This window comes from Cervus canadensis, chromosome 14, assembly GCF_019320065.1.
Source record: "Cervus canadensis isolate Bull #8, Minnesota chromosome 14, ASM1932006v1, whole genome shotgun sequence".
NCBI lineage: Eukaryota > Metazoa > Chordata > Mammalia > Artiodactyla > Cervidae > Cervus > Cervus canadensis.
Window position 1 is genome coordinate 54,140,999 of NC_057399.1, and position 13,107 is coordinate 54,154,105.

Genomic DNA, 13,107 nt, shown 5'->3' on the forward strand with positions numbered 1-13,107 from the left:
CAATAGCACCCAGCATATAGTGTTTACTATAGCCACTGTAGCGTTTTATAACGGCAGAGCTGGTCTCCGTCCACAAGCCCAGTGCTAGCCCTGCCATATTGTATATTTTGATGACATACACACTGTCTTACCAGCATTATCTAGATTTATATCAAAATTTAAAAACCACAAGGGAAACAATAGAAAATAAAAGTTAAAATTTAAAGGTTAGTTCTAAACTCAGTTCCCCAACATCCCATGTTTGAAAAGTTCATCCCTATGGATATTTTTATAGCCTTATGTTTCCTGCCACAATATTTTGAGAGAAGATGAGACTCGGCTGTAGTCTCACGAGAGAGGTTGCCAAAGGGAGGCAACCAATTCCACAATGCACTTGTCCACTGAGCAAAGTACTCATTTTGGAAAAATGTGCAGATTAATTTGGAGCATCTTGACATTCTAGGCATTATGGAAACTGCTCAAGGACATGAACTGTCTGCTTCACTCCTTCTTGGTGCCTAAAATAGGACCCGCTTCTGAACAGGCATTCCACAAGCATTTACTGAGTGAGTGAATGACCAAATGCTGTAACAGGTAGTCATGGCCCAGGAAGCATCTTCCGAAGGCTGTCACCCTCTGCTCAGTCCTGAGACATGGGAACAGATATAGTGTCTGACATACTGCTCAGGCATTTTAGGGGTGATTTTTGAAAACAGGAGCAAACAAAAACAAAACAAAATAAAACAGAAACAAAAAAACAAAATCATTTCTTTAAAACTTATACCCCATATCAGCTTTTCTGAAAAACTGTTCCCTCCTAGGTAACCTCCTGGAGAAGGCAATGGCACCCCACTCCAGTACTCTTGCCTCGAAAATCCCATGGACGGAGGAGCCTGGTGGGCTGCAGTCCATGGGGTCGCAAAGAGTCAGACATGACTAAGTGACTTCACTTTCACTTTTCACTTTCATGCCTTGGAGAAGGAAATGGCAACCCACTCCAGTGTTCTTGCCTGGAGAATCCCAGGGACGGGGGAGCCTGGTGGGCTGCCGTCTATGGGGTCGCACAGAGTCGGACACGACTGAAGCGACTTAGCAGCAGCAGCAGGTAACCTCCTAAAACCATGATTGAGAAGTCTTTCACCATGTGAAGGAAATCTGCAAAATAACAATTCATGCTATAATATAAATGGTAGTGAGTGACAAGAGCAGAGATTTTGGGCCAGACACTCTTGAGCTCAAACCCTAACTTCTAAATGACTGATTAACTCTACAGCCTTAGGAAGGCCCCTTGGCTTGTTTCAATGTCAGCTTCCTCATTGGTAAAATGGGCATATTTAATTCATTCAGTTATTATAAGTATTAAGAAAGATTAATGTTCCAGGTCTAGTGCTTGATGCTTAGCAAACTCAATATATGCACATTCCCTGACTTTCCTTGCTCTTTCCTTCTCTGACACCCATTTATTCTAAAACCGTAAAGGTAGGTGAGATCATGTCATTACTTTTTAAATGTTCTTATTCCTCCTGCTCAAAGACATTTTAAAAACATGAGTTGGAGTAGCGCTAAGTTTTCAACTCCCTTTTTTTCTAAGTGTCAGATCTGAGATTTAAGTCCTATTATATAACAGAAAAACAGGGAAGCTGGGGGCTAGAACAGAAAAATTATTGTGATTAGCCAGGCAATGGAATTTAAAAAGTGGGTGGCTCTGGCTTTCTATTTTTCTTTCGTTACCTCTAAAAGTGGTTAAAAAAAAAGATACAATCAAAGAGGAGGTGGCCCTTGCTTCTGAAATTACTGATGTTTTAGGAGTTTTTGCAGGAACATCTGTTGGCTTTTTAACAAAGGAGACTGGGGAGGATCAAGAGAGAGTGGAGGAGACTCTGGTTTGCAAGGGAGCCACATCTGTTTGGTATTCTCCCAACCGAGAAGGCTCAACTTCTGAAATAGCCCGGGTATCCTAGTTAAATCAGGATCCAGAAACAGATGAGAGTTTTTCTTTATGTTTCAGCAGTAGAGATCAACAGCTGTTTATATCCTTTAATACCTAACTGAGGCTGAAACCGTCACATCTGTCTGTATTTTTCCGGTTCTGGTTCCTCAAATCACAGTGGGGAGGAGGGGAAGTTTGAATTCCTCCCAATTCCCAGACAAGACGACAAGAAATATGCCCAGGATTCAAAGCTGTAAAGCTAAGCAGAACTCCCAAATTTCTCATCTGCCCAGGGTCTGCTGTTGGCTGGAAATTCCTCTTTCACTGTATCCTGACAGACATCTTGATCATTTTCATGATAATGACTCATGGCAGCTCCAAGATCAAAAAGAAGGAAAGTAGGCTGGAATCAGGGGGAGGAAGAAGCAGAAGAAATGAATTCTCATAGAGAAAGTGGCTCCAAAGAGACAAGTTTTTGCAAAGACAGCAACAGTGTTATCCGAGGGCAAACAGCAGAGGTGAGCAGGATACCAATGAAGACCATCAGGGTGGTGGTGGCTGGTGGTGGTTTTTACTAACCCCTATCATTTTAACCCCCTTCATGGATCACAGCCTTGTCTCGTGGCAAAGGGGCTTGCATAACTTAATAAAGCTATCAGCCATGCCATGCAGGCCCACCCAAGATGGTAGAGAGTTCTGACAAAATGTGGTCCGCTAGAGGAGAGAATGGTAAACCATGGCAGTATTCTTGCTGCAAGAACGCCAAGAACAGTTCGGAAAGGCAAAAAGATATTACATCAGAAGATGAGGCTCCCAGGTCAGAAGGTGTCCAATATGCTACTGGGGAAGAGGGAAGGGCAATTAATAATACTAATAGCTCCAGAAAGAATGAAGCAGCTGGGCCAAAGCAGAAATCCCAGATGCAAAGAGCCAACTCATTGGGAAAGACCCTGGTGCTGGGAAAGATTAAGGGCAAGAGAAAGGGGTGATGGAGGATGAGATGGTTGGATGTCATTATCGACTCAATGAACAGGAACTTGAGCAAACTCAGGGAGATACTTAAGGACAGAGGAGCCTGGTGTGCTGCAGTCCATGGGGTTGCAAAGAGTCTGACACAGCTTAGCAACTGAACAACAAATGTTTTAACCTTGGAAAAGTTAAACAGAGAAAATTAAGCTCCACGGAAGGCAAAGTGGAGGAAATACCCAGGAATGGTGATAATGGGTTTCAGAGACATTTGTTTACTTTGATCACGAACACCATACCATACACATGCTGGAACTTTATAAGGACTATTTTTCTATCCATCCATCCATCCAACAACTTGTAAAGCACCAGGACTGGACTTAGTGCTCAAATAGTCAACTGAATAAGACATATTCCATAACTTTAAGGGGTTTATATTCTGAAAGATGACAGTCTTCACAGAGGAGATGGTATAAAGGATGCATGAGAATTCACTAGACAGAAATGTTAGGGGACTCCAAAGGAGAGAATGACATGGATAAAACCAGAGAGAAAAGAAACAAAACTATTCCTGGGGAAGGGACGAAAAGCATTCTGGGTGTTTACAATAAATAAGAAGAGTGGGAGGAGCTTACTAAAAGTAGAGATACTTAGGCTTCACCTAAGAGATTCTGATTTAGTTGTTGAGGGAAAAAACCAAGGAATTTAAATTTTGAAAAGAAGACCCAAGTAATTCTGATACATACAAAAGTTTGACAACTCTAATGTATACAGATGAACATTTCCCGAAAGATGCTAACAGTATTCCATTAAGAAAAAAGGTACCAGGTTCAAATTAGGATACACTGAAAGTGAAAGTGTTAGTCGCTCAGTGGTGTCCAACTCTATGCAACCCCATGGACTGTAGCCCACCAGGCTCCTCTGTCCATGGAATTCTCCAGGCAAGAATCCTGGAGTGGGTAGCCATTCCCTTCTCCAGGGCATTTTCCTGACCCAGCGATCAAACCCACATGTCCTGCATTAGCAGGCAGATTCTTTTACCATCTGAGCCACCAGGGAAGCCCCTACATACTACCATATTACTTTCTTGGATATTTGAGTTCAGTTTGGTCGCTCAGTCATGTCCGACTCTTTGCGACCCCGTGGACTGCAGCAGGCCAGCCCTCCCTGTCCCTCACCAACTCCCGGAGTTTACTCAAACTCATGTCCATTGCATTGGTGATGCCATTCAACCATCTGATCCTCTGTCGTCTCCTTCTCCTCCTGCCTTCAATCTTTCCCAGCAACATGGTCTTTTCAAATGAGTCAGTTCTTAACATCACGTGGCCAAATATTGGAGTTTCAGCTTCAACATCAGTCCTTCCAATGAACACCCAGGACTGATCTCTTTTAGGATGGACTGGTTGGATCTCCTTGCATTCCAAGGGACTCTCAAGAGTCTTCTCCAACACCACAGTTCAAAAGTTTCAATTCTTCGGCGTTCAGCTTTCTTTATAGTCCAACTCTCACATCCATACATGAATACTGGAAAAACCATAGCGTTGACTAGACAGACCTTTGTTGGCAAAGTATGTCTCTGTTCTTTAATATGCTGTCTGGGTTGGTCATAACTTTCCTTCCAAGGAGTAAGCATCTTTTAATTTCATGGCTGCAGTCATCATCTGCAGTGATTTTGGAGCCCAGAAAAATAAAGTCAGTCACTGTTTCCACTGTTTCCCCATCTATTTCCCATGAAGTGATGGGACCAAATGCCATGATCTTAGTTTTCTGAATGTTGAGCTTTAAGCCAACTTTTTCACTCTCCTCTCTCGCTTTCATCAAAAGGCTCTTTAGTTCTTCTTCACTTTCTGCCATAAGGGTGGTGTCATCTGCATATCTGAGGTTATTGATACTTCTCCCGGCAATCTTGATTCCAGCTTGCACTTCACCCAGCCCAGCATTTCTCATAATGTACTCTGCATATAAGTTAAATAAGCAGGGTGACAATATACAGCCTTGACATACTCCTTTTCCTATTTGGAACCAGTGTGTTGTTCCATGTCCAGGTCTAACTGTTGCTTCCTGACCTTCATACAGATTTCTCAAGGGATTTCTTGGAGATTTAATGCACATTAATATAAAGTCCTTCAGTAAAGAAATCAGTTTCACTCAGCATTTCCCAAACCTACTTTTCCATGGGGACAAAAAAAAAAGACAAAACATATGCACCTATTAAGATCTTTCAGAACACTTTCATACTGTGAAGTCCATATTGGGAAGAGCTGAAACAGAGGATTCTGATCAAGTGAGCATGCCCCAAGCATAGTGAATGGCTAAGGAAACCATTTAGAAAAAGAAAGCAAAGTCAATTACTCTGAGAGATGCAGCAGCATCCACTGATTTCCTCCAAAGTCTAAAATCACCTCTGATGTCCTATTTTCCAAGGAGACCGCCAGAAGCTTCCTCGCCCTTAAGTAACACACCAGGTTCCGTGATGTTATTTCTGGTCAGCAACTTTGTGTGGTAACCACAGCTGCCAGAGAGAACAGAAGTGCCCAGAGTTCAAAGCATCAAAGAACAGAAACAGAAGGGGAAGGACAATGAGGAGGGATCCTTGCCCAGATTTATTTATCTTTATTGCTATCACATGTTCTGCACAGAGCCTTGGCAGTGGCCTATAATGCTTTCGGAAAAGACAAATTCCTCCCAGCTCCAAAAGAAGCCTCCGACAGTCAATGAAAATGCAAGACATGAGCCAAGGAAATTTCTACTCCTCCAAGGCACCAGTTATGCAGCTAGGGGAGTTTCTGAAAACTGCCTTCTTCCTCCTATGCTGGTGAGTCAACCAAGGGGAACTGTGTTATCATGCATCCCGTCTCGTGCCCTACAAGAGCCAGCAGAGAGAAAGTGCAAGAGGAAATCAGGCAAGGCCAGGCAACAAGAGGAATCCGAGCAAATTGGTTTGTGTGCTGAATATTTCAAAATGGACATACTACCTTAGTCAAGTTATATATGTTTTTTTTTTATATAAGCAATTACTTCCGTACACCCCACCTCAACTTCCCACATCCCACATGCAGACACATGCCCCATATAAAGGTGATTTCAGCAATGTGTTTCAAATGCTTTTTTTTTTAATACCCCAACCTTCTCAGATCTTTTCAATAATATTTTGCAGCAGCATAAGTACTTTTTTCAGTCATTCTACAAATAGTTCCTCAGGGCCTAAAAGGTTCCAGGGCACCATGCTGGGCATCAGAGATACAACAAGGCAAAGAGGACAGTGTTCATCTCTATTGACCCAAAGGCCCTAAAACTGAATTGTAAATTCATCCGGCTAGGCAGGCAGACCCAATGATCAGCAGCATAACGAAATAAAAGACATGGAAAAGGTCTGGTCCTTCCCCTTGAAGAGTTTCATGGCTTTTAGTACAAAGCAGACGAAAGCATTTGCATTCCAAGTGTCTGGGTTGGTCTAGCCACTCCACAACGGTCCAGAGTTAATAGAACAGCCAGGAATTAATACCTATGATCAGGGAAGAAGAGAATGCCAGGATCTTGTTTCTCCAAAATGCCAACCACCTGTTTGTTCAACTCCCAAACAAATCCATGGATTTTCATACCGGGAATTCTCATCCTGAGAGATGACTACTAATCATTGTACTAGAGTTAGTGTAACTACCTAGTTAATTAGCTCCAAATTAAAAATTTCACTAGGAACTCTGGGTGGGTTTGGAGGCTAATCCTAAGGATGTCAATAAGATCACATTTAACTTTTCATCAAGCCAGTGTTCCCCAATACGGAGGACCACAGAATAATTATAAGTGGTCCACACATGATTGTTTTTTCCATAAGGTCCTTAGATACGGAAAAAGAAACTGCAGATACGTGAATGATGGGATTTAGGGAAACAGTGACATGGATGCTATCCCGCATTCAAAGGCAGGCCGCTTCAGAAGAAGCCTCTGCAACTTTCCAAGCTGGGGTGGGATGTGACAAAACAACCAGGCAGCTGGTCACGGACTTACCCACACACGTTGGAAAGATGTCTTCATTGTTGATCTGGACCTCGATCCAATCCATGAGAAGGTTCATGTACTGGGGGGCCGGCAGGGCAGTCGGCTTCTTGTACTTGAGGTCATCCTGCCACCGGTATTCGTATTTGGGGCCCCCTGACATCACAGGGCAGGTCCGTTCGGTGCAGAATTCACAGATGGTACCGTAGATGAGGTTGATGCGATTGAAGAAGTCCACCACGTGCACCGCCACCCAGTCGTTCTGGTCCTCCCCGCTCGGCAGCTGCACGGCCGCCTTCAGGTCCACGCCCGAGTTGAGGGAGGCCTGAGCCCGTTTGTGGAGCTCGAACCTCTGCGTGCCAGGTTCAAATTTCCTCTTGGGCCGGAAGGTCTTGTCCTTGTTGAACACCTGCTTCAAGGCTATGGACATGGTCTGCTCCTTCTCTCCCTTCCTTTGGCAGGAAGTAAAAAGGCAACTGGGACTTTTCAGTGAGAGATCGCAACCCAACAGGGTTTTCCACTGCCAGCCCTCTGGCCCCAGTCTTGTGGTCTGCGGCTCTCAAGTCTCTTTTAGATAGCCCTTTCCATCTTCCTCTTGAATAATTTCCAGGGGAACTTCATGTTTCTTCCTAAAGGTAGGAGAGGAAAAGGGTCTCATTAATGTCCCATTTGCATTTAAGAAATGACAAAAGCTTGGACCCGATTTCCACCTTGCTTCTGACTGTGCCCACTTATATCCAGGTATAATAATGTAGAAGTCAAGCCAAACCTTTGAGAATCTGTATTGGTGATCTAATCATATAACCAAAGGTGAAAAGGTATCACAGCCTTTTTCTTTATGGCTTTAGTCAAATCTCTGACAACTTTTCACTAAGTGGTCATAGTTTCAATGGGCCGCTCCAAGGTGTTAAGGATGAACATGATAGTCAATAACATCCCCATATGCTCCTTTTTAGAGTATCTGCCCCACCCTTCACTATCCTTGAGTAAGCATGAGGACACAACCCCCATCCTCTTGGACACACCTGATTGGAGCAGGGGTGGTCCTCACACCAAATTTCCCTGGACATTTGGCATCAGGATCCAGGCTTTGTATTATCCCTGAGAAGTGATGAAAACTGGGTCTGCTTGACACTATTTATAATAGCTAAGACATGAGAACAAAAGACTGGTTCCAAATCGGGAAAGGAGTACATCAGGCTGTGTATTGTCACCCTGCTTATTTAACTTATATGCAGAGTACATCATGAGAAACGCTGGACTGGATGAAGCACGAGCTGGAATCAAGATTGCCGGGAGAAATATCAATAAACTCTGGTATGCAGATAACACCACCTTTATGGCAGAAAGCAAAGGGGAACTAAAGAGCTTCTTGATGAAAGTGAAAGAGCAGAGTGAAAAAGCTGGCTTAAAACTCAACATTCAGAAAACTAAGATCATGGCATCCTGTCCCATCACGTCATGGCAAATAGATGGGGAAACAGTGGAAACAGTAAGAGACTTTATTTTCTTGGGCTCCAAAATCACTGCAGATGGTGATTGCAGCCATGAAATTAAAAGACACTTGCTCCTTGGAAGGAAAGCTATGACCAACCTAGACAGCATATTAAAAAGCAGAGACATTACTTTGCCAACAAAGGTCCATCTAGTCAAAGTTATGGTTTTCCCAGTAGTCATGTATGGATATGAGAGTTGGACCATAAAGAAAGCTGAACGCCAAAGAATTGATGCTTTTGAGTGTGGTGTTGAAGAAGGCTCTTGAGAGTCCCTAGGACTGCAAGGAGATCCAACCAGTCAATCCTAAAGGAAATCAGTCCTGAATATTCATTGGAAGGACTGATGCTGAAGCTGAAACTCCAATATTTGGCCACCTAATGCAAAGAACTGAATCATTTGAAAAGACCCTGATGCTGGGAAAGATTGAAGGCAGGAGGAGAAGGGGATGATAGAAGATGAGATGGTTGGATGGCATCATCGACTCAATGGACATGAATTTGAGCAAGCTCCAGGAGTTGGTGACGGACAGGGAAGCCTGGCATGCTGCCATCCTTGGGGTTGCAAAGAATCGGACATGACTGAGCAACTGAACTGAAGACCTAAGACATGGAAACAACGTAAATGTTCATTGACAGATGAATGGATAAAGAAGATGTAGTTATATATACACAATGGAATATTACTCAGCCATAAGAAGAATTAAATAATGCCATTTGCAGCAACATGGATGGACCTGCAGATTACCATACTAAATGAAGTAAGTCAGGCAGAGAAAGACAAATACTATATGGTATCACTTATATGTGGAATCTAAAATTTGACACAAATTAAATTATTTACAAAATAGAAACAGACTCACAGACATAGAGAGCAGGTGGTTGTCAAGGAGGAGGGTTGGGGGAGGATTGGTGTTTGGGAGTAGCAGATGCAAACTATTATATACATGTATAACTGAATCACTTTGCTGTACCTTGGAAACCAACACAGCACTGTAAATCAATGATACTGCAATAAAGCAAGTTTTAAGAACTGAATTCTTTGGAGCCCTCTTTGGACCATGAGTAGTACAGTTGAGAAAACTGGACTTGCAGAGAGAGGAGAGAGGAGAAGGAAAGGGGTAGAGAAAGAAGAAAAGGAAGAAGTGAAGGAGGAGGAGAGGAAAGAAGATGCCATAGACAGAGAAAAAGAGACAAAAACACAAGTGGCCACAGGGAGAGAACAGCAAGAGGAAGAGGGAGAGGCAATGGGGAGAGAGTAGCTTCTTTTGTTTTCAACGTTTTATTTTGTATTGGGGTATAGCCTATTAAAAATACAACCGTTTTAGGTAAACATCAAAGGCACTCAGCCATACTTCTTTTGTTCTCGATAGTCTTTCAGAAACTGGTTCCAATTCCTCTTGAAGTCTGGCTGTATCTCCAATCCTTGGGATCGATTTCCCTTAGGAAAAGGGCTGTTTTTCTTTAGGATTGACTGGTTTGATCTCCTTGCTGTCCAAGGGACTCTCAAGAGATCCTTTGGGGCACATGTGTTTTTCTTGAAATTAGTCAAACAAATATCTCATTTTACTCCAGCCAACTTGGGTGCGTTTTGTTTCTTTCTAAGAACCCCTAACTGTGACAGTATTTATCACCCCTAAACATGCCATCCTTCACATCTTTAATATCACACCCTAGATAGTGCTTTCAGGCAGAGCTGCCCATAAAACTTTCTGTGATAATGCAAATGTCCTATGTCTTTATTGCCCAATATGGTATCCACTAGCCACAAGTGTCTACTGGGCACTAAAAAGGTGGCTAGTATGACTCAGAAACTAAAATTTTCATTTTATTTAATTTTAATTAATTTTTTAAAAATTGATTGATTTAATTAAATAATAATCCCAAAAGCCACATGTGGCTAGTGGTTGTCATATTGGACATCACAGCTTTGAAGTCTTCAATGTTCTCTTCTCCGGCACCTCATTTCACCCTTTCAAAATTCTGGTGTGGTTTAGAGTAGATTTTGAGCAGGTGTAGTAGATTTGTAGTAGGTATCATTATCCCTGGGTCTCCAAGACCTGCTTCCCTAGTAGCTCAGACAGTAAAGCACCTGCCTGCAATGCAAGAGACCCGGGTTCTGAACCCTGGGTCGGGAAGATCCCCTGGAGATGGAAATGGCAACCCACTCCAGTATTCTTGCCTGGAGAATTTCATGGACAGTTCATGGGACCGCAAAGAGTCGGACACAACTGAGTGACTAACACACACACAAAGCAACCACCGTATCCAAGAGATAAAAGTAGTTGTAAACAAGGCCCCATGCCGAGTAGGGGCATGGTTAGGATTGAGATTCAGTTTTTGACTCCCAGCAAATGCTCTTTCCACATAGTCTTACATTCTAAAAAGTGATCCTCCTCAATCTGTCTTTCCTACTGGTTCATTCATAAAGCCTCTTTACCTAGCCCTTCCGTGCACATATTCCCCTAAAAACACAAGTATTGACTGGCTGGAAGTGAAGACTGTGTCCTGTGGCCTGAAAACAGAGAGGAGATAGTTGATCTGCCCACGGGTCAAGCCCTCGCAAAATTAACCCACAACTGTGGCCAGAGCCACAGTGGCATCTGTTGAGATGGACGTGAGGCACAACCCCACTGATCTGCCATTTTCCTGCCAAGCAGGGGTTCCGGTAGGCCACACTCCAACAGGGTTTGGTGATGCATTCAAACTTAAGTTATTCAGGCAAAACAAAAAAGAACCCAAGACCATCTAAGACACCCCGATTCCCTCTCATAGACTCTCTCATAGATTCTGGTCTTGGTTCAGAAGCGTTGATTATTCAGTTAAAGACCTCTGGCAACTCACTGAAGCCTCAGTCTGCTTACTTCCTCCTCTAAATCCTATCCTCTTCCTATTAGGTTTTCACTGCCAGACTGTGTATCAGTGAGGTATTTTTTTCCGTCATCACTTGGCCTTGAGTATACACACCCCCCACAAGGAGACCTGTGTGGAAAAGTGGGTCACGTGACACCCTGCCTTTGGCTGTCTGGGAAATCACATTTCCGGTCACTTCAGAACATCACCAGGAAGGTTATCAGCACAGAAACTCTGCAAACTCTAGGGAAAGAAAGGGGCAATCTTCTCTGCAAAAAAAAAAACTTCCCAAAGGCTGAATCTGCCTGAAAAGAAACAAGAAAACCAAAGGCCTTCAAAGAGCATTTCCAAAATAAAACCAGGAGCTAGAGGTTGGGATAGATAGAGAGAGGAGGAGGAGGGCTTTTATTTCCTCTTAAAAGAGACAATAGTCCTTCTGTATTGCAAATGCTTAATTGCTGACAGTAAAGCAGCAAGAACCCAACAGCCGCCCCCTCACGTCTCCAGTAAATAAGACTTGCTGTTCTGTTATTCTGATAATGAGGGGACCATCCATTCCCACGGTCCGCAAAGCAATCTTCCTTCTATCATCACCTTACATGACCCTCGTCATCATTAATTCGGCTGTTTCCCCATGCCCTGGAGTGTCCGTGCACGGACGCCAGCGTGGAGGACTACCTTCGTACCAGGCTGTCGTGGACACCATCACGTCCCTCTGGTGCCTCTGCTGAGAGCGAGGGAATGTACAGAATAATCACAGCAAATCCTCCATATCACAAAGCCCTCTAGTGCATGGTACTCACTAAGGTTTAAATAAACATTAAACCCTTGCTTGAGGTTGGGCATTTTTCTTCCACAGATACTCACATAACTAACTGCAAGATGTTAATCTCTTGAACCAGATCAACGTTTATGCAAACCTTTGTATTAATCTCTCAGTTGTGTCTTGACTCTTTGCTACCTGGTGGATGTAGCCTGCCAGGCTCGTCTGTCCATGGGGATTCTCCAGGCGAGAATACTGGAGTGAGTAGCCAGGCCCTCCTCCAGGGGATCTTCCCAACCCAGGGATCGAACCCAGGTCTCCTGCATTACAGGTGTATTCTTTACCACTCAGCCACCAGGGAAGCCCCATTCAAACCCTTAGCTTCGTTTTTTTTCTTGCCCCAGTGTTACAGGCTTAATTGAGGGAAAAATCATCTTTGGAGGATTATTTCTCAACCAAGTAATTTAATGCGCTGCTCTTGGCTACCATTTATTAAACTCTACTATGCACCAGATTTTTACGTATATTATTCACATTTTAACCCTCACCTCCATGACGGGGACTTCCCAGGTGGCACTAACGGTAAAGAACCCACCAGCCAACTCAGGAGACATGAGAGACACGGGTTCGATTCCTGGGTCAGAAAGATCCCCTGGAGGAGGACATGGCAACCCGCTCCAGTATTCTTTCCTGGAGAATCCCACGGACAGAGGAGCCTGGTGGGCTATAGTCCATAAGGTCACAGAGAGTTGGACAGGACTGAAGCCACCTAGCACACGAGCACTGCATGATAGATGGTTTTATGATCATCTTGTAAAAAAAGAAACTGAGACTCAACCACATGAAATAATTTTGCAGAAATCACAAAATTAGTAGATAGTAACGAAAAGTTGACTCATTGGAAAAGACCCTGATGCTGGGAGGGATTGGGGGCAGGAGGAGAAGGGGACGACAGAAGATGAGATGGCTGGATGGCATCACTGACTCGATGGACATGGGTTTGAGTAAACTCCGGGAGTTTGTGATGGACAGGGAGGCCTGGCATGCTGCGATTCATGGGGTTGCAAAGAGTCGGACACGACTGAGCGACTGAACTGAACTGAACTGAACTGAAAAGTTAAATTTTG

At 43.6% G+C, this 13,107-nt stretch overlaps 1 protein-coding gene across 4 annotated transcripts in view; it reads right to left on the minus strand.

Moving 5' to 3' along the window:
* The window catches only part of MOB3B (MOB kinase activator 3B), a 215,405-nt gene that overhangs the window by 132,157 nt on the left and 70,141 nt on the right, over window positions 1–13,107 (minus strand). For all 4 annotated transcript variants that reach the window (XM_043486439.1, XM_043486436.1, XM_043486438.1 and 1 more), the window contains exon 2: window positions 6,884–7,500. In XM_043486439.1, the coding sequence (XP_043342374.1) occupies window positions 6,884–7,301 (418 nt within the window). In that variant the 5' untranslated portion in view covers window positions 7,302–7,500. The remainder of the gene's footprint in view (window positions 1–6,883; window positions 7,501–13,107) is intronic.